Source organism: Sorex fumeus, unplaced genomic scaffold, assembly GCF_029834395.1.
Source record: "Sorex fumeus unplaced genomic scaffold, SorFum_2.1 ptg000063l, whole genome shotgun sequence".
NCBI classification, from domain to species: Eukaryota; Metazoa; Chordata; class Mammalia; order Eulipotyphla; family Soricidae; genus Sorex; species Sorex fumeus.
The window spans coordinates 35,510,326-35,531,274 of record NW_026606120.1 but is presented as its reverse complement, the minus strand read 5'-3'; the positions used below and the strand labels follow the sequence as shown (position 1 = coordinate 35,531,274).

General features: G+C 46.0%; 1 protein-coding gene across 2 annotated transcripts in view; it reads right to left on the bottom strand.

The window, feature by feature from the left end:
- The window catches only part of OSBPL11 (oxysterol binding protein like 11), a 67,948-nt gene that overhangs the window by 9,266 nt on the left and 37,733 nt on the right, over positions 1-20,949 (bottom strand). For both annotated transcript variants that reach the window (XM_056127590.1, XM_056127592.1), the window contains 4 exons: positions 19,880-20,025; positions 16,242-16,382; positions 13,232-13,706; positions 10,296-10,482 (listed from right to left, as the gene is read on the bottom strand). In XM_056127590.1, coding sequence (XP_055983565.1) covers positions 10,296-10,482; positions 13,232-13,706; positions 16,242-16,382; positions 19,880-20,025 — 949 coding nt within the window. The remainder of the gene's footprint in view (positions 1-10,295; positions 10,483-13,231; positions 13,707-16,241; positions 16,383-19,879; positions 20,026-20,949) is intronic.

Here is a 20,949-nt window from a genome sequence, read left to right as displayed (position 1 = left end):
CCTGGGTTGCTGCCCACAAACAGGTTCTTTAGCTCCTGATCAAGCTGCTTAATGGCCATGATCCCAGAGACTCAGAAACAAATCTTGGAATCCAGCAGCTTTTGGCAGAAATGTGACTGGTCCCTGCAGTAAGTTACGAGTGCCAGGCCACCCCAGGTGGGAATAGGTTTCGTGCCGCCATCCGCCAGAGTCCATTGGACAGTCAGGTTTGGGCCCACAGTGATGAGACACGCAGGGCCTCACGGGATGGGGGTGGAGCCGGCCCTTTCTTCCTCGTCCCAACAAGACCCTGAATCGCCGCCCACAAACGGCCTCTCTGGCTCCTGATCAAGCTGCTTAATGGCCATGATCCCAGAGACACAGGAACAAATCTTGGAACCTAGCAGGTTTTGGCAGAAATCCCTCCAGATTTAATTGTTAAAATTTCGGAATTCCAAAATCATAAGTTATTCATAATCAGCAATAGAAAACAAACTGTCTATAGTTGCCTTTAGGCAGATCTGAGTGTTGGGGTAAAATCCCAAACAATAATGGTGGGTCTGGTGTCGAAACATTGAATGTGATCAAAGAAGAGAGAGAGTAATGTGGAAATCATCTGGAAATCATCTGCCCCACAGGCAGGGGGAGGTTGTGGGATGGGGGTGGGGGATACTGGGGTTTTTGGTGGTGGAAAATGGGCACTGGTGTTTCATCATTGTATACCAAGACTTAAACCCGAAAGTTTTGTAACTGCTCTCATGGTGATTCAATAAATAAATTTATAAAAAGGGGGAAAAAAATTGCTTGTAATCACCCAGAAATCACCCAGAAAAAAAAATGCTTGTAATCACCCAGAAACCATTTTTTATATGAAAAAATAACCAAGGGCCTGGGAGTCAGATTTGAATTAGAAAGTCCAGTTTCTGAACAAAAAACAAAGGTCTACAGACTTGGAATCCAATGCGAAGGTGTGAGGCAAACCACAGAGCAAATCAGCTCTTGCTTAACTGTGGCTCTCAGGAGACAGGGAACCGCGCCCACTATCAGCTCGGCCAGAACACTGCATCTCAGAGCACAGAAATCTGAACAACTGCAAGCTGAAGATAACAGCCTATTTATTTTCTGTTCTTTTTTAATTTAATTTTTTTGTGGGGGAGGGAAATGCTGGGGATCAAACCCAGGGCCTTACACATGCAAAGCAGGAGCTCTACCCCTGACCGGAGGCCCAGCCAAGAGTTTCTTGTGTCGATGCTTCCTCTCTGTTCCCACCTGCCAATATTAATCCCTTCCTCAAAAATTTCTCTCTAGCCAGACGGGATATAAAGATGACACTGCACATCTTCTCTATTCATATCTACCTGGAGTGATTACTCTCGAAACCATGGAGCTCTCTGGGATTCCCATAGCTAGTCTCTCGAGTTACTAGGGACAAACGGGTCCCCATTCCCTACCCACGCACACTGCGCTCTGACAGCTCACAGCAAGAGCGGTTGGAGAGAACTGACACAGGCAACAGGATTCACACAAGCTACAGCAAGGTCATGAGGAACTCGCATGGAGAAGGGCTTGCCTCATCAGCTCTGAACAGTCTTCGCAGCACTCAATGCCAGATGAAAGGATTTCCGCACTCAGGGCCGGCCAGGCCTACGGACCCTGATCTGTGGGAAAGTAACCCAGGTAAGTGTGAGTCCCTGAATGTCTAAGTCTGCAGCTCTGGTTTCGTGCCACACAGTGTGGGGCTATGCCACTGCATTGGTCTGGCTCACTCCTGTCCACTAATCACAAGACTATTTTGAACTACTAATATGCTTTTCCTTCAAAAGCTTTTTTCAAAGATAGGGTCCTATATTTTAATACCAGACCAAAAAATTTGTAAAGACGAAGCTCATCTTCTTTATACCTTCGGTATGCAGGAATGTCTCATGTGTGTGCTCACCCACGTAAATGAAATCATTATCCAACGGTGGAAATGTGGGAAATGGGAGCCGGAGATGAACCAGGGCACGGGGAGTTGCTAGGCAGGCTGGCCTGGATACGTCAGAGCCGGTCGCGGAAAATGCGGGTGCAAGCGAAGACACGTGGAAGTGCCACACAGGAAGCGAGACAGCAGAGAAGGTGTCAGCGCTGGCAGACAGTGGTGGGAGCAGGCTATTCCGCGGGGGGCGATGTGCTAACGAAGGCGTGGAGGAAGCCTTGCTCATGATGCTCCACGCAACTGCACTGTAGCACTGTCCTCCGGCTGTCCATCGATTTTCTCAAGCGGGCACCAGTAACGTCTCCATTGTGAGACTTGTTGTTACTGTGTTTGGCATATGAATACGCCACGGGGAGCTTGCCAGGCTCTGCCGTGCGGGCGGGAGACTCTCAGTAGCTTGCCGGGCTCTCTGAGAGGGACCAAGGAATCGAACCCGGGTCGGCCTCGTGCAAGCCCTACCCGCTGTGCTAGCGCTCCATGTAATTAAAGAGAAAAAAATAAAACAGGTAATTCTGGTTGTCTCTGATTTTAGTGGCTTCTGAAGGATCACTTCTGGTGGGCTTGGGGGACAAACATGGTGCCGGGGAATCAAATCCAGGCCAGACACTTGCAAAGCAAACACCTTACCCACTGCACTATCTCCTCAGTCCTAGGAATTCTGTTTCTAATGTGCATATTCAAGAAATTAGGTGAAATCTTGTTTGCTATTTGTTGGGGGCCGGGGGGAGCACCACACTTGATGGTGTTCACGGCTACTCCTGCCTACTTCTTGGGCCCATAAACCATTTTGTTTATGTTTTTTGGGGGGGAGTGTGGGATTGGGCCACATCCAGCAGTGCTCAGTCGACCCTGGCTCTACTCCCAGAGAACATGTGCACAGGGCTGAGCACTGTGCTGGGGATTTTAGCTGGGTATGAAGGGAAGCACCTTACTCCTTGCACTTTACCTCTGGTCTCCTAGAAATGGATTTTAAGGAAAATCTGAATGAAAAACAAGGGAACGTGGAGTCAATTGAAAGCTTCCTTTAGGAGTTATACAGGCACCCAGGAGATGGCTCAGAGAGTCAGACAGTTACTGAGCAGGAGAGTCTCAGAGAGTCAGATGGTTACTGAGCACGCAGGAGAGTCTCAGAGAGTCAAAGGGTTATTCAGCACTCAGGAGAGTCTCAGAGAGTCAGACAGTAACTGAGCATGCAGGAGAGTGCTCAGGGAGTCAGATGGTTATTCAGCACTCAGGAGAGGCTCAGAGTTAGACGGTTACTGAGCATACAGGAGAGTCTCAGAGTCAGACAGTTACTGAGCGCGCAGGAGAGTCTCAGAGTCAGACGGTTACTCAGCACACAGGAGAATCTCAGAGTCACACGGTTACTCAACATGCAAGAGGCAAGGGGGCCCAGCACCCACTTCCTCTTAAGCACTGCCAGAGGCAGTTCCCCCTCAACTCACCTGAGTTCTGTGCCCCTCGCCCAAACAGATACAAATTAAGAAGAGAATGTCTGTGTGAATGCAGAGAGGAAAGATGACGTATACTAAAGGAACATTTAATTCCCACTCACAGGGTCTGATGCCTACTCACAGGTCATATAGAGGCAGGAAGTAAAAGCTTCAGAGAAGGAAGGTGTAAAAATTATGCAATGACCACCAAAGACAAAAAGCAGGACGTTTATCTGAGATTATAAGGAATCTTAAAAAGCCTAAAGGTCGAAAGTCTTGATGCTTTGGCAGTGCCTGTTTCTGGATGCTTCCCCAAGAGCCCAGCCACCCGGAGGAGCAGCCAGTCCTGCCTGTCATGAGTGACCCAGAGCCCTCAAGGCTCCAGGTTCCACCCCCAGGAAGGAAACATGTGCCAGCAAGTCACGCATGTGCCAGCATCTGCCAGCAAATCACGCCCAATGGGTGTTGGGACTCAAGAGCTAAGCCGAGGCTTGTAGCTCGAAGCCCAGGAAGTTTACCCCCAGTCAGGTAAAGCGGGGAAAGCCCAGTCCCCTCAGGCCCTCTCCAGCCCTGACCTGACTCTGTGCAATGCCCACCAACCTCCCCGACCAATGTGCCCGCCAAGTCCCCCTCCCGGTCGATTCTTCACCTGTCAAGATTGCCGCTCTACTAGGGAACTATTGGTGGTGCTTGGGGGACTATGTGGAATGCCTTAAGATTTAAGATCCATCCTAAGATCCATCTTTTCAGCCACACCTGGTGGTGCTCAGGGATCACTCCTGGAGGTTTGGGGCTCCCGGGGTGCTGGACATTGAATACAGGCCGGCCGCTCTGCCCACTTACAAGCGTTCAAAATGCCCATGTCTCCACGAAGCGGGGAATCCCGGGGGACACTCTCCCTGGAGGTCTCTACGCAGATGGGGCAGGGTCCCCTCTCCGCCCACTCCAGGTGAACCCCCGGTGGCCACAAACTTCCAGAAGAAAAACCCAGGTACAGAAGCAGGGTCTGAGGATGCCAGGCCAGTCCCTTCCCATCTCCTCGCCTGCCCCCTTGGGTTCCCGGCCTTGATCCAGAGACTCGCAGATGAATCTCAGCATGGACTAGCCCCTACAGAGATGTTTGGGCTCTGGTCACTTACACAGAATCCCAGGAGTGTGCGGCCGCAAAATGATATTCATAATAAGTAACAGAAAATAAAGTATCTAGCATCTGCCTGTGGCAGGCAGGTTTGAATGGTGGTGGGAAAATTCAAAATAATGGTGGTGGGATTGATGTTGAAATACTGAATGTAATCAATTAATGTGAACAACCTTATGAAAATTAAATTTTAAAAAATGTTCATGTCAGAGGCCGGGGGCCCAAGAAGCCTGTCCTGCACGTGTGGCCATCCATCCCATCCTGGTGCCACGGGCACTTCTGCTGGGACAGGACTTCCAGCCACACTGCGGCCAGGTATGTGAGCACCTGACTACAGGCTGAGATGGCCGCAAACACAGGGACAGCAGCAGGAGGAAAGGAACCAGCAAAGGAGACTGAGGACACATTGTGTGCATGTGAGACTACAGAGCAACACACAAAGTATGATCTGGGTCAGCAGAAAAACCCACACCAACAACTGAGACCAGTAGAGAATACTGATGGTGTATCAGACAACAGTATCAGTATTAACTCCTGAGTTCGACAACTATTCTATGATTCTGTGAAAAAATTCCCTGTTCTTACAAAATTCAAGCTAAAGTATTTGGGGGTAATGTGTCATGTCTAACTCTCAAATGTTTCTTGAATACACACACACATACACATATATGTGTGTGTGTGTGTGTGTGTGTGTGTGTGTGTGTGTGTGATTTCAATAAAGCGAATGGAGCAAATTGCTAACAAGTGGTGAATTTAGATAAAGAAGACATAAAAGAGCCTGGAGAGACAGTATAGCAGGGAGGGCGCTTGCCTTGCACATGACTGCCCTGGGTTCAATCCCGGCATTCCACATAGTCCCCCAAGCACCACCAGTAGTTCCCGAGTCGAGCCAGAAGTAAGCCCTGAGCACAGCTGGATGTGGCCCACCTACCCCCCAACTAATAAAAGATAATTATAAAATAATAACTTAGTTTTATTGGTTCCTTCTGAAGATCATTATCAAAATATTGATCAACTTAGTCAACGAAGTCACAAAAAGAAATACGTAAATATTAAATCCTGACAGACCACTGAAACCTACCCCACCCCTTGAAAGTCCCTGTAAACTCAGTGCAGACTCTAGGCCAGGCTGCTTGCAGTCTGAGGCCCCATCCCCCAGGCCTCCAGCCCTGCAGTTCCCGGTAGCCACAGTGCACGCCCGGCGCCAGCACCAGGAAGGGGAAAATAAAGTTCAGTCTCTCAGAAACTGAATATAAAGGCGCTGGATAAATGAGAGTGGCCCTAGGGAATCGGCCAACACCCCCACTAGGACTTGGACATCCACTCCAGGAGCTGCCCTTTACGGTCCAGCCACTCACGGAGGTCGGAGAGTAAGTACTCCTGTCCACTCACAGAGGCCGGGGCAGGGCTCAGTGCTGCCTGTCCACTAATGGAGGCCGGGGCAGGGCTCAGTGCTGCCTGTCCACTCACAGAGGTTGGGGAGTGAGTGCTCCTATCTACTCATGGAGGCCAGGGCGGGGGTCAGTGCTGCCTGTCCACTCATGGAGGCCAGGGAGTGAGTGCTGCCTGTCCACTCATGGAGGCTGGGGTGGGGGTCAGTGCTGCCTGTCCACTCACGGAGGCCAGGGAGTGCTGCCTGTCCACTCACGGAGGCTGGGGCGAGGGTCAGTGCTGCCTGTCCACTCACGGAGGCCGGGGTGGGGGGGGCAGTGCTGCCCGTGCTTATGTGCTTAGGCGGGGACAGTGAGACAGGCTGGTGCTTGGCAATGTTACCAACAGGCAGGGCTAGAAGTCCCGGGGCACTGCAGGCACTGCATCAGGAAGGGGAGTACTGCCGAGTATAGACAGACCGGGAACTGAAGAGTATCTCTCAGATGCAGACTCGGAAACAGCAAGGAGTGCTGGGAGAAGAGAAGATACGCTAAGGCGGGCTCACTGACAGAGTTATCCACGCCTCCCACTACATCCAAAGGCCCTCGGCTCCTTCCTGGCTCTGGATTCAGGGACCACTCGGTGGGGCTGGAACCAACTGGAGAGACTGAGAGCCAGGCAAGTGCCTCAGGCCCTGTACCGTCTTCCGGTCCTGAAGGCCCAGGTTTAAACACCCGGCAGCAGTGTAGAGCTCATCTTGGTATGCGTGTGTCCTGGAACCGAACCCAAAGAACATTGAAGGGGAGCTTAACATCCCGAGAAAATCTCTGTGGGATATTTGTAGCAAGAAACAAGATAAACGGGATGGCCAGGTAAGGTTTGGAGAATGAATTCTGAGTCTTCATATTTAAACAGTGCTGGCAAATACATCATTACTGCTTACGCTTGTTATTATAAATGAAGTTAAAGTACTTAAATTTTCACATATTTGCATATATAGGTTAGGGAAATGAGATCCATTTATTACTGGATCAAAAATCAAGACATCAAAAATCAGATGGGCTGGACACGTAATGAGGTTTACAGACAACCGCTGGACTAGAGCCATTACTGATTGGATTCCACGGGACATCAAAAGATCACGTGGACGCCCACCTATAAGATGGTCAGACTTCTTCGTCAAGACCCTAAATGATCGGTTTGAGGCTCTGCATGTTCCTAGAACGAACAGATACCATTGGGCTACGCTAGCACACAACCGGGATGAATGGAGACGTTACTGGCACCCGCTCGAATAAATCGATGAATAACGGGGATTAAGTGATTAAGTGATAAGTGATTGCATATATGGGGAAATTATCATAAATCAAATGAATTTTACATTTCATCTTTGTGAGTGTATTTATAAATCAAATTTCTGCAATATAATGTCACTGTCATTGTCACTGTGCTCCTGTTGTTCATCGATTTGCTCGAGAGGGCCCAGTAATGTCTCCATCGTGAGACTTGTTACTGTGTTTGGCATATTGAATGCGTCACAGGTAGCTTGCCAGGCTTTGCCGTGAGGGCGAAATACTCTCAGGAACTTGCCAGGCTCTCCGAGAGGGGCAGAGGAATCGAACCCGGCTCTGCTGGGCTGGAGGCTTGCAAGGTAAACACCCTCCCACTGTGCTATCGCTCCAGCACAATTATATTCAGCACATTATATTCCACAATATAATGAAGGTTTTACAATTATTCCGCAATCTAATGAAGGTTTTAAAATTAGAGGACCATGGGGATAACACAAAAGGGTGGGATGCATACCTGGCATGCCACGGTCTCAGGTTCGATCCCTGGCACCTTACAACCTCCTGAACACCACTGAGAGTATTCCGAGAGGCCCCTAGCACGTCAGGGGACCACCACAATATCAACTCGAATAAATCTATAGTTAAGCATTCAAAAGAAGAAAATTCTGAACATGCAAGAGAGCAAACATTATGTATGTTAATTATAAATTTAACTGAAGACTAGCAGAGAATTCATGTGTAGAAAGACAAATGAATGCATGGGGATTAGCCTTTCAAGTTTCCTATTTTTCTGAAGTAGAGACTGAACATTAAAAATGAACCCTCTAGATCATAAAGAAAAGGAAAGTTCCTACTCATAACTCAACATTAGCTCAATACATAAAAACTCACACTGATAGGAATTCTCCAAGAAGAATTTTACTTATTAACTGACAGAAGAAAACACACAGTGGAGAGAAACATTAGGGTGAATCATCGTGACTTAAAAAACCCTAGTCATTATTCACCATTAAAGACGGGAGAACTCACACTGCAGAGAGGCCACACCTTTCCTTCAGACCTTTCATGCATGTGAGAAAATATACCAGAGAAAAATCTTATGGAGACAACCAGTGTGAGGCATTTCTCCCTAAGGTGCAATCCTTACCAACACACAACATCCATACTGAAGAGAAACTGCACAAACGTGACTCAGAAGGACAGCCCTCAGTCAACACTCAAACCAAACCACAAAAGAATTCACAAAGGAGAAAAATCCTACAAGGGCCATGATTGTGGACAAGATTTCAGAGCTCTTTCTTTAAATAACACCTGAGCACTCATACTGCTTCAGCCTAGGTGCAATCAATAAGGGAGTCTTCAGGCTAAACAAGGAAAATTTTAATAGTAGCAAAACACTGAAAATAGAGTGAATGTCGTCAATACTTCAGTCAGGGATCAGTGCCAGAAACTCCTAGAGGACAATACTATTTCTATCAATGTGCAGGAGATTCCCACTGGAACTCTGAAATTCTGCTTTGCGTCGATCAATGTACACAAGGCTGATCAGAGCAGGAAATATATGCACAAAACGAATCTGGAGAAGTCCTTAAGAAAGTCTCGTAATGAGTACCAGGAAAGTCATACAGAAGACACAAACAAAATGAAGAGTGTGGCAATGTCCATTATTCATTAAACCACTTGCAAAATATGTAAATATGTGCATACCTGGAGAATTTACTTTGGAGAATACCACTTTGAATACAGTAGAAAAGTTTTAGTGACTAACTCTTCCTTAAAGACTAAAGCTCTCCCCGAGAGACTTCTGTACACAGGACCAATGCAAGCTTCTTGCCTTGCCCCCACTAGCCCCAGTTTGACCCTGACATGGCCAGGAGCCAGGAATAAGGCCTGAGCACTGGCATTCGGCTGACACCGCCCTCACTCTCCACTGGGGCCCGCCTGAGAGGAGAACAGTCACTGGGGGCTGTGTCTGACAGCGAAGCACATGCCAGGGTGCCTGAGACCTGAGTTCAGTCCCCTGCACCACAGGCGAAGACCGTTTCGAACAGAAAACAAGTCACCATTTCCTCTAACAGTTCATCACTGTTGATGGCTTCTGAGGTATAATTAATATAAAAAATACTCATTTTTAAGTGTATATTATACTATCAATAATGACTTTTTACATGTTTCCCTCATCCTCTGTTCTCTGATATGGCTCACTTTCTGTTTTTATGGCGTTACTATAAACTATCTTATAAGGACTGGATCCCAAGAGGATGAGCTGGCAGGCATGTTGCAGAGGGATTTATGTGCTAGTAAATTCTCGCTTGGCGATTTCTTAAGTTTTTTCTAATTGCAAGGTTTGAAGCCTGTGATTATTATGAGAGGGATAAGTGCTCAGGGATGATTCCTAAGGGCGTGTTCAGGAGTGACCCTGGGGTAGAACTGGGGTGGCTACATGCCAGGTAAGCACCTTACTCCTTGTACTATCTTTCCAGACTTTTTGGCTAATTAATCAATTAATTAATTTTGCTTTAGGGCTACACACCCACTCTAGGCTGTGCGCAGGTGCTGGGATCCAAACTGGGTCCTCCTGCACGTAAAGCAAGTCCTCTACCCAGAAGCCAACTCTCCCGTCCCCTGAAGTGCTCCTTTCGGTTTTTGCTTTGGAGCCACACCCGGCAACACTCATGGGTCACTTACTCCGGGCTCTGTACTCAGGAATCACTCTTGGTGGTGCTTGGGAGACCATGTGGGGTACCAGGGATGGGACTCAGGTCAGTGGCATAAGGCACGTGCCCTCCCCACTGTGCTCTCTCCAACCTCCCTGAGTTACTTTAAAAGACAGAATTGGGCCAGATACTGCATATTCATTTGTTGGCAATTCTACTCTACATCTGGCTAGACACTTAATCACAAAAAATGTATGAAAGAGGCGAGATCTACCACTACTTTTCAACCATATTATGATGTCCAGAAAGCTCTGAAAGATGTCAAGCAAAAGAGAAACATGAATAAAAATCTAACATAAAAGAAAGCAGAGGCAGAATAAGAAGTTAGAGTACAAGATCGAGCTGATGAATTAAGTCAGGTATTAAGATGAATTAAGTTACGCATCTTACCGGTGTAGTTTGCCACCATAAAACGGCTTAGTATGGAAAGTGATGCTGGCTGAATATCCAGTTTTTGCGCAGTTGACACTGACTTTGCCACCCAGTTCTACCCAGGGAACAGTTAGGATTGACCGAGCATAGGCACAGGGCAGGGAAAACGTGTACTCCTCTCCGTGTTCCAGCAGGCTCAGGGTACCTGCGTGGGGACAAAGGAAGTCACTACCTTTTAAAAACAGCAACGACAACTTTCCTTCTGTTCAATTTACTTCTCAGTGAACCAACATCTTAATTTTGCCTTAGCTTTGGAAAAAAAACTGACATTTCTTATAAATGCATTTGAGAATATTTTCTGGTAATAATGGCTCAAGGTTATTTTCACTGTGATCGTATTATGCCTCTGGAGCTCCGGGGACCTGAGAACATGCTGTGGAAACCGTCTAAGCGCTCCCTCTAATGCTCCTAAAAATAGAGCAAACCTGGAGTCAGAGTTTAGGCCATACTACATTGTCTCATCTTAAGAACAGACTATTAGTATAAAAGTTTTTTCAGCAGTTTGAGAATAATACATGTCAAATGTTAGAGTGCAAGCTGTAATCTCAAAAGGTATAATTCTTAAAAATGGTTTTCTCTCCTTTCTGTTTTTAAAGGCACACACATTATACATACATGTTGTGTGTGTGTGTGTGTGTGTGTGTTTAAATGGTGACTCTGTGGACTCAGAGGCCCCAAAGGGTACGTGCTCTGCATGCTGGAGGCCTGGGCTCGACTCTCAGCATCGACAGGCCCCATTAACACATCTGAGAGTGACCCTCACTCAAGCAAAGAGCCTGGAGTAGCCCAAGCACCACAAGAAATAATGCCCCACACAGAAATTCTATGATGAGACTTTGGAGATATATATGTCTGGAATGTTAAAGGTGACGGTACAAGAGAGCAAAGTGATGATTTTCAGCAAAAATTATTCTGACAAATGTGGTCACTTTTACTATCTTTTGGCCCCAATAAAGCTATTTTTGAAAACAAAGTATATATTAAAGGATAGTGGGTGAGGCGCTTGCCTTGCTCAGGCCAACTCTGGTCACATCACTGGCACTGCACAGAGTCCCTGAGTGCTGCAGGAAGTGATCCCTGAGCACAAAGCCATGAGTGAGTCCTGAGCACAGTCAGGTGTAGCCTAATCCCTCCCCTGCCAATTTAAAATAAAAAAATTAAAAATGAATAGTCTATATAAAATAAGAGACATACAGACTGCATTATAAGCCAATTCTATCAACTTCCCCATCAAACACATTGGGTAGGGTGTATGCTGCTGGCTGGGTTTCATAACTCTCACGGGACACAGCAGAGAGCTCACCAGGGTGGGCTCGGGTCGGTACTCTGACCCGGCACACCTGTACTCAGGTCCAGTCTGGCCACACCTGCTGGTGCTTAGGCTGCTCAGAACTGAAGCCAGGGTAATGCATATGCTAGGTATGTGCTCACGGCCCTCAGTAATAATACAGCTTTCTTTATAATGTTCTTTTTATTGGATGGGGTTTGGGGGAAGAAGGGGGTTTAAGCACACCCCTGCTGGTGCTTCCGGGTCATCCAGTCTATGCTGCAAGGCCCACGTGGCTCTGGGGATGGACTGGGGCTTCCTCTGCAGAGCATGCATGCTAGGCCCGAGCCATCGCCTCCAGTGCCTGGACACTGCTTGTTTGTTTGGGTTTGTTTTGTCTGGTGGTGCTCAGGGCCTACTCCTGGCTCCGTGCTCAAGGATTACCCCTGGAAAGTGTGGTGGGTCACAGGCAGGTGGGCTGTGTGCGAGACAGGAGTCTGAGACTCCATCCATTCTCTGGCCCCAGCACTATTCTTAATGCTCACAAAGGCAAGATTCAGGGTTTTTTAATGCAATTTTTAGGGTAAGCAAATAGACCAAAGTAGCGTATTTTTACCTAAGGCAACACCAGTTATTATTATTACAATTTTAAAGTGCAGTAAGAAATAAGTGACTGAGCTATTTTATATGGGACATGGTTCTGGCTGAAATACTTTTGTATATTTTTAAGTGTTAACAACAATTAAGTGTTGATTAATTCTAAGCTGGAAAAGAAATCAGTTATTTTTCTAAAGATGAAACTAAATTTGGGCCTGAAGAATTGTACAGCGGGTAGGGTGCTTCTTTTTCATGCAGGTGACCTGGGTTCGATTCCTGGTACACAGTTTTTATGAAAACTGTTTGGGGGTCACGCCTGCAGTACTTGGGGGTTGCTCCTGGTAGTGCTCAGGGGACCACACGTGATGCCAGAGATTGAACTAGGGTCGACTATGTCAAGGCAAGTACCTTAATACCTGTATATCTCTCCAGCCCTGAAATGGTAATTTTCACTTTGCCATTATTTTTTCATTAAGTTTACAACAATTTATGTGGGAAAATTTTTTTGTTGTTCTTGATTTATTTTTGTATTCTTGGCCAAAAACTCGCTTTTTTCCGTGAGTCAGAGAGGTAGCTTGATGAGCATTAGTGCATGTGTGCATGCAGGAGGTCTGGTTTGAGCCCCAGCATCACAGGAGCACACTAAGAACTGCCGGAGCAACCCCTGAGCACTGTGGGTGTGACCCCAGTTTTTTCATAATTTCTCCTGAATTAGGAGAAATGTTTGTTAACGTGAGATTTTTTTTTTAATTGGTAGTGCTGGAGTCCAACCAGGGAAGCACCGTGACATTAACCCCTGTGCTGCCTCTCCAGGGCCTTGTGTTTCCGAGTATCCTGTGATGATCTCACAGGCAGTACAGGAAATGACTACTGGCTTGCACGTGGCCAGCCTTGGCTGGATCCCCGGTACCACTGGTTCTCTGCGCGCTGCCAGGGCACCAGCTGAGCACAACAACCACTGGCTGCTGCGCCCCAAACAAACAAAAATAATGATACTAACGAAGAAGATTCGGAGAACCTTCGTACTTACCTTCCCCGACCATCGTCACACCGATTGACATGCCTAAGAACTTGCTCTTGGTCCAGACGTAAGCGTTGACACACATCTTCTTCTCTGCACATTCTGCGTAAAATCCCGAGACCGGAGGGTGATGGGAGACCTGCTCGGCCACAAACCTGACGGCGTAACAGTCTGAGCCTGCCTGGCTCACACCCTCCTCTGCCCGCGGCAGGGCGCTGCCGGCGACACTGGGTGCCACCTCGCTCCGGGGCACCCGCCAGGAGCAGTGAAATGTCTCTCCGATGATCGGGTTGTACGGCTTCTTAGCGATGGCCCCTTTCCGGCCCTCGTGAAAGGAGGTCAGGTAGTACTCAACAAACCGAACCATCCTGCTCTCCGCGGTGGCGCCGTTGGTGATGGCGATGAACAGGTCTGGGTGGGACATAAAGTCTGCATACATTTCCAGCAAGGAACGCTTCTCTAGGATGAAAGTAGGAAGCACCACCTAAAACAGCAACACAATACGAACCAAAGAGTAAATTTTGAACCGACGCGTAATTGGTAGACATCTATTCTTACCTCTGAAAACATTTCACTTCAAGGGAAGGAGAAATAGTCTCCTTTCAGACTCCATTCAGTCTCACAGAAAAAGTAAACATGCATGAAATGAAAGAAACGTGCCCAACTGATTGAGATTAGACACCAGTTTCGAACTAAGAGGGTCAGAGAGATGGGCCAGGAAGACAGTCAGGGCTAGGGGCTTGCCTTGCGTCTGGCTGCACCACATATGGTCTCCTGAGCACTGCCAGGAGTGACCCCTCAGCACTGCTGGGTGTGACCCAAAATATAAACAAACACAGAGATACACAGACACACACACGGACACACACGGACACACACACACAGTTTCCTTTTTTGTTCTGTTTGGGGGCAGATGCTGTGTGGCTCGGGGCCAACTCCAGGCAGGGCCGCAGGGACCACATGCAGAGGCAGGGATCAAGCCAGTCTGCAGGGTGTAAGGCGGGGTCTTAACACCTACGTCTCAGCACTCCCCCCCCCCCCCCCCCAACCACTTGCAGGGGTTTCCTAGGCTAATTCTATGCATAGAAATCTTTTCAGGGAGAGAGATTTATGTTCTAAGGTCTTTAATGAAGAGCTAGTTACCCAGTTACTAGAGTCTATTTTATTCATAGAATCCAAGGCAAGCAACAAATAAAACAGAATAATATAACCCTTATAATCCTAGAACTATCTCTCTAGTCTCATGACTTTAATCAATTTTATAAAATAAATAACAAATAAATAATATTATTTCCTAAACCTCTAATATGAAAATATTTCTCTTTCTTTGTCTTTTTAGGTCACACACAGCGACGCTGAGGGGTTACTCATGGCTCTGAGCTCAGGAATTACTCCTGGCGGTGCTTGGGGGACCATACGGGATGCTGCAAATCGAATCCTGGTTGGCCACCTGCCCGCTATACTATTGCTCCAGCCCCATGAAAATATTTCTATAACAGAAATTATAGCAAGCTTAAATACTAAAGTTAGATGAAAATAGTTTGTTCATTCAGAAAATGTCTGGTAGTATTTTTTGATTCAATCTGCTTACTTTTGAGACTCTTCTATAATCAGTTAATCTAAGTAAAGAAAAAAGTTTGCTTTGATTTTGAAACATGTCAAAATGAATGAATGCTAAAGGAAAGATGTTTTTTAGTTAATTTTCAGGTGAACAAGTATTTCTTTCTTTTGTTTCTGCAGTGTCAGAGAAAAAACCAGGGACTCCTCAGAGGCCCCAGGAATCACTCTGTGACTGGGAAAAAAGGCTTGCCCCCCACCCCAAGAAAAACCCAGGAGTTACACATGTGAGGTGAGCTCTCAACATCAGCCCCACGCAGGGCCCGACTCCAGCAAGCTCATCGATGACAGTGAGCTACTGCTCTGATACCTGCTTCCCCTCGAGACAAGCGAGATCTCCCTACATGCCAGGACTCTGACTACAAAGCCTAAAGGGGCTCAGGACCCTTCCCAGCAGTACTCAGAAGACCAGGCCGTGGTGGGAACTGGACACCCAGCCCTGCTCCTGCCCTGGGAGCTCCTTCCTGACCACAGATGGCATTCCTACCATGGGGTCACCCCAGGGGTGCTCAGGGGCTACTCTGAGCCTAATGCTTGGGGTCACTCCTGATGGTGTGTGGATGACCAGCTGGAACTGGGGACTGAACTCACGACTTGGTAAAAGGAAAGGATGCACTCCAACTTGTTGGGCCATCTTTCAGTCCCGCAGTTTTCTAAAAAATAATTTTATTAAGGAAGTACATATGAGAACGAGAGCGAGCACATGCAAGCCCTTCAACCCCCAGTAAAGAAAATCAATTTAAATTTGCACGCACATTCAGAAGAAGGAGCAGGCAATTCCAGAGTGCCGTGAACAAGGGGAAATGCTGCAGCCTGAGCTGGCGGAGTGTGAGGCAGCACAGCGGCAGGGCAGAGGCCCGCTCACCACGGTCTCTCGGCAACCAGCCGCCTGCTGCCACGTATGCTCCTGGTGAGCGTCCAACCCAAGACTGTCTGTGGCTGTTCTCATAACACAAACGCGAACTGAGAAGTTCCAACAGACTTGATCTTCGGGCACACCGTGGGAAACACCTTGCTACCTCTAAGGAAAATATTTGCCGGTCCCTGTTCTTGGTAATACCCAGAATTCAAAGTGGGAAATAAGGCGAGAATATGTATAAGTGGCTCTCATGGATTTGTGGATTACATCTTTTCTTTAGACTTTCTACTTCCCCATGCCAGTGGGTGTTTATTTTACACAGAAAAATAAGACGAAGTTTTTACTCACTGGGGGACTTCTTACTGTACACACGTGCGCACGTGCACACACTTGCATGTGCACACACACATGCATGCACGCAATTTTTAGATACAAAAAAACTTATCAAGAGATTAAGAAAATACTTCATTCACAGAGTGAAAAGCACCACCAACCATGGCCGCAGCCTGGCCTGGAGGGGCCCCGCCCGCGTCCCGCACTCACTCTGGTCAGGTCCATGCCCAGCTTGAGCTGCGACAGCAGGTGCAGAATGACGCTGCGCTGCTCCTCCACCGCCCCCAGGTCATCCTCCTTGTCGTCGCAGGTATCCTCCACCTCATCCTCCGTGTGGATCTCCTCTGGCTCCTGACACAACATAAAGCAAACGTCCAGTGTGAGACACACCATCCAGCACCGAACTGACTGCACCCGAAGTCTGAACATCATGCTTTACTACAACTCTTCAAACTGCCAAGCCATTAAACCAATGAAACTGAAAACGCTCATCTTTCATATCTATCGTGTTTCTTCTTTTTTTTACTGGGGGTGGGGGAACCTGCGCCACACTCCTGGGCTCAGGGGTCACTCCTGGTGGTGCGTGGGGGGTAGTGTGAGGCCAGGGCCTGAACTGGGATCAGCAGCATGCAAGGCGGTGCCTTAACCCTTGCACACCCCAAGAACCCTGTAAGATCCTTTCCCTGTCATATGGGGAGTCTCCCATCCCTCTCAGTGGTAGAAGTTTCTAATACCCCTGTTCAAGAGTGGTATATATGAGTACATATCTTTGGTAGTCCATTATGTTTAAGATACAATAATTTTATTTATTTAGTTTGGTTTGGAGCTACACCTGGAGGTGCTCAGGGCTTACTACTCCTGGCTCTATGCTCAGGGGTCACTCCCGAAGGTGTTCAGGAGATCGTATGAAGGGCCAGGGATCAATCACAGGTCAGTCAAGTGCTCTCTGCCCACTGTACTATCTCAATGGCCCCCAGATATGAGAATTTAAAAAAAAAAAACAAATTATTTGGGGGCCAGGAATATGGCAAAGCACATGCCTTGCATGTGCAAGACCCTAAGTTTGGTCCCCTGTACCACCGAGAGTGACCTCCCCTAACAATAACAACAAAAGGATGGGGCTGTAGAGATAGTACAGTGGGCAGCGCAAGTGTAAGCATGTGGCCTACCCCAGTTTAATCTCCATCACGCCAAGTAAAATAATATATGAAATAAAAATAAAACATTTTATTGTTTTTATAAAAAGTCAAATCAGATTAGAAAAGAGGAATTATGTTCACAAATACTGATTTTTAATCTTGACACATATGAGAATTAGGAAGTTTGCCATTCTTTTTGAAATGTTCTCCTCTGAGGTCACCACGTAAGTGCTAAAACAGAAAACAACCAAAAACTCATTACTGGAAAAAACACACGCTAAAGGTAAAAAAAATCCCTGCAAACTCCTGGCGCTGGAAAAAGTGTCCAGGGTAGAGCTTGCCCCTGGCATAACCTGGCCAGGAGTGATCTCTGAGCTCAAAAGTCCTGAGCACTGTTCAGTGTGGCTCAAAAAGCAGAAGCGAAAAACAAAAAGAACTCCTTGCATACCTCTCCTCTAACAGCAAAATCTCCAGTACTGTAGCCTCCAGTTCAGACCGACACTCTTATTTCAAAGCTGCACGGTGGCCGAGGGGACAGACAGCTCAGCTCTACTGTTCTGAAGCCTCCTTACAGCCATTTACAGCCCAAAGCCTCTTGCGCATGAGACCAGCATGCGAATAAATTGGACTCTACGAAATCTACGATCTCAATGCTCGCTTTCTTACTTTACTCATGCTGTGAACAAAATCAATTTTTCACCTAGTCATTTAGGGTCAAACAGTCGATTTTTACTCAAGCCAGTCAATCTCAAGCCCAACTGATTTTTACCTTGATGGGCACATTTCCTATTAATGTGTTTTTGTTTCTATTTTCATAGTCTTCTGTTCACACTTAAATCTAAGACATATCCTTTACCAATCTTCAACATGTAACATCCATTCTTAAGTCCAATATTACTATTAAATTATTTTTGCATGATTGGATGTTTGAGGGTAATTTACATTGTGCCCAGGGATTATCATTCCACAAAGAATGCACTATGAGTGGTCATCTGGATTTGTAAATGCCAACCTAGATTTTCCATAAAACAAGTGCTCCACTATGTTCTTTTTACCTCTGAACAATCTTATGGTATTATCTCAGCTTTACAGAGGGGAAATCAATACTGAGAGCAACCAATTGGTCTAGATGTTAGTGTAAGACAGGCCCTCAATGCAAACTCACGAGGCAATCTTCCCGTGCTTCGGCGTCTGTTCCCATCATTCCTCTGGAATCCTGAACATTCCCTTCCTCCTCTTCTCAGATACGTCTCCTCTCAAAGCCCAATTCTAACTTCTCTTTGAAATGTTATTCATCCCAGGGGCTGGGACATAGTACAATGGGCAGGTGCCTTGCACGCAGTCTACCTGGGCTCTGCCTGCATCATCCTGGGCCCTTGAGCCCTGCTAGAAGAACCCTAAGTGCAGAGTCAGGGCAGGGCAGACTAAACACTTCGAAACCTTCCTCATCCACTCTCCTGATTCATCTGTTATCTTTCTGAATGTCCATGGAGAACGATCTTAAACCTTCTGAATTAAGAGGAAGAAAATTCTGCTCCTGTTATCATATGGACCTTGAGTGTATATGTTTAAAGCTAAAAAGATTACAGTCTCTCAGGGAAATTACTTTTATATGTCTCCTCTAACTCCCACACTGGACTTGGCATATGCGACCCAGTGTAATAACATGAATCTGCTGGAGTTCACAAGGGAACTACTTGAAAAATGACAAAGGGAAAAAGCACCTCATACTTAGAAACAATTCTCCCCCAGCCACTCTGCTCTTTGCTTGTCTCGGACAGCCCAAGTTCTCTGTCTGCTTCGGAAGTAAGTCCCTGTGTCTTATTTAAGTAGCTTACTAATATAAAATAACCATAAATTATTCTTGACTCAGTAGTTTAAGTTGGCAATCTAACCTAAAGAAATATTCCAAATAAAAGGAAGAAAATCAGTATTCAGGATCATATACTACTATGTATCTATTTATAATAACAAATTATAAACAACCTAGATATTCAAAAGCTGCTTCAACCTTAAAATCTTTAATTATATAGGCCAGAATAACATAGAAAAATGCTCTTGAGAAGTACCAAGTAAGAAGAAAAAGCAGAGGGGAAAAAAAAAGTACCAACTGAGAAGAATTAAAATGAAACTATGTAATTAGAATGAACATACAAATAATAGATGTGAATACAAAAAAGCAAACACCAGTATGATTTTGACGTAGCAGTAGAACTGTGAATAGACTCAAATTCTGCTTAGCTTCTGGAATATTCTGGAATATACCTTACCTCTGAGCTTGTATCTAACACACAGCTGGGCAATAGAAAAAAGTGGTTTGTAACATATAATCTTAAACTTAAATTTGCAAGCTCAGAGTGAATATCTAGTTACTAACATCAATTAAGATAATGATGAAGGAAATTAAGAGACAAATCTTACACAAGCTTATACTAGGTGTTTTCTAGAAAACTTAATATGTAAATATCAGTCTTAAAAATAAATTTTTAGCAAGCAAGAATAAATAAAAGAGAAAAGGGCATTAACCTAGCCTGGAAAACACAACATGTACAAGTTTTATATAGTACACTTTCTTCCAAAGTCAATGAAATTGAAAGTCGAACAAATTCCAGCTAGAGTTCACAAGAACATAATTCCATATTAACCTGACTCACGAGGAAAAGAGAACTGGCTCTTTCCAGGGACCTTTAATTTTTCCCTTTCTCTTACCCTCGCTACTAGTCCAGACTCTGCAACACGCTGCTCCTCCGGGCCTGCGACTGGTTTACTCTGCTCAGCTGCAAAGGGCTGGTCGGCTCCATTTTTATAGTGGTTTGGTAAAGGTATCTTTGGTTCTAACCACTCGATTGTCGTTCCTGATGAAGTAAGAGAAAACTGTCGCTGAAACGTGCTCATAACTGGCAGAGTTCAGCAGATGCAGGTTTTATGAAACAATGACGTTTTACATGTACAAGGCTAAAAGCAATTTAACCTGTTAAGAGACTCTGCAAGACAGCTACTAATATCTCATTAGCATGAGCACCACGATTGGATATTTACAACACAGCAACCTGCAACTTGAAATCAGATACCTTTAGAAGAATCAACAGGATGAACTCACTCCTGGGGCAAATTTGCGAATCACGAAGTGTGTTTCTACCCTAACAGTTTATCATCTGCCCTTTCTGCATAAATCCTACCCTTCTAGTGGTCTACAGGTGCATAATTAGAGTCACAAATAGGGCAGGAGTCTGGGGCTGGGCAACAGGAAAATCTGCTACAATTTGGAATTGGACCATATTCACAATAGCAATTTTCTAACCAACCAAGAAGATAGCCCTCTGATCTAATTTAAGAACTCCATCAGTTTATTCCCTTTCTTTTTCAATATATATATGTACCTCCATATTCTTGCAAACTGAAGAGCTCTTCACTAAATAAATAATAGCTGACCTGGTGAAAGACAGTAGTCACATTTGGAGACCTGTCATCCCTGCAATTAATGACTCAATGTCTCTCATTACCCTCAACTAGATTAACAAAGTGGATTCCATGCCTAATCAATAATGGAAAACATTCCATCTGATTTCAGAGACTGATCTCAGTTGCACAGAAGCTTGGTTAAAGAGTGCTACAATAAGGAATATTGAACATACTGTAGCCCAGAAATTAAAAGGAGTTGAGTGTTCACGCAGACCGCCAGACCCTTCCAATAGAGAATATCTACAGGCGGCAAAGTCTTGCCACAACGATCACTTGTACTTTGCCCTGGATTGGAGTGTTTCCTGATTTGGGAGATG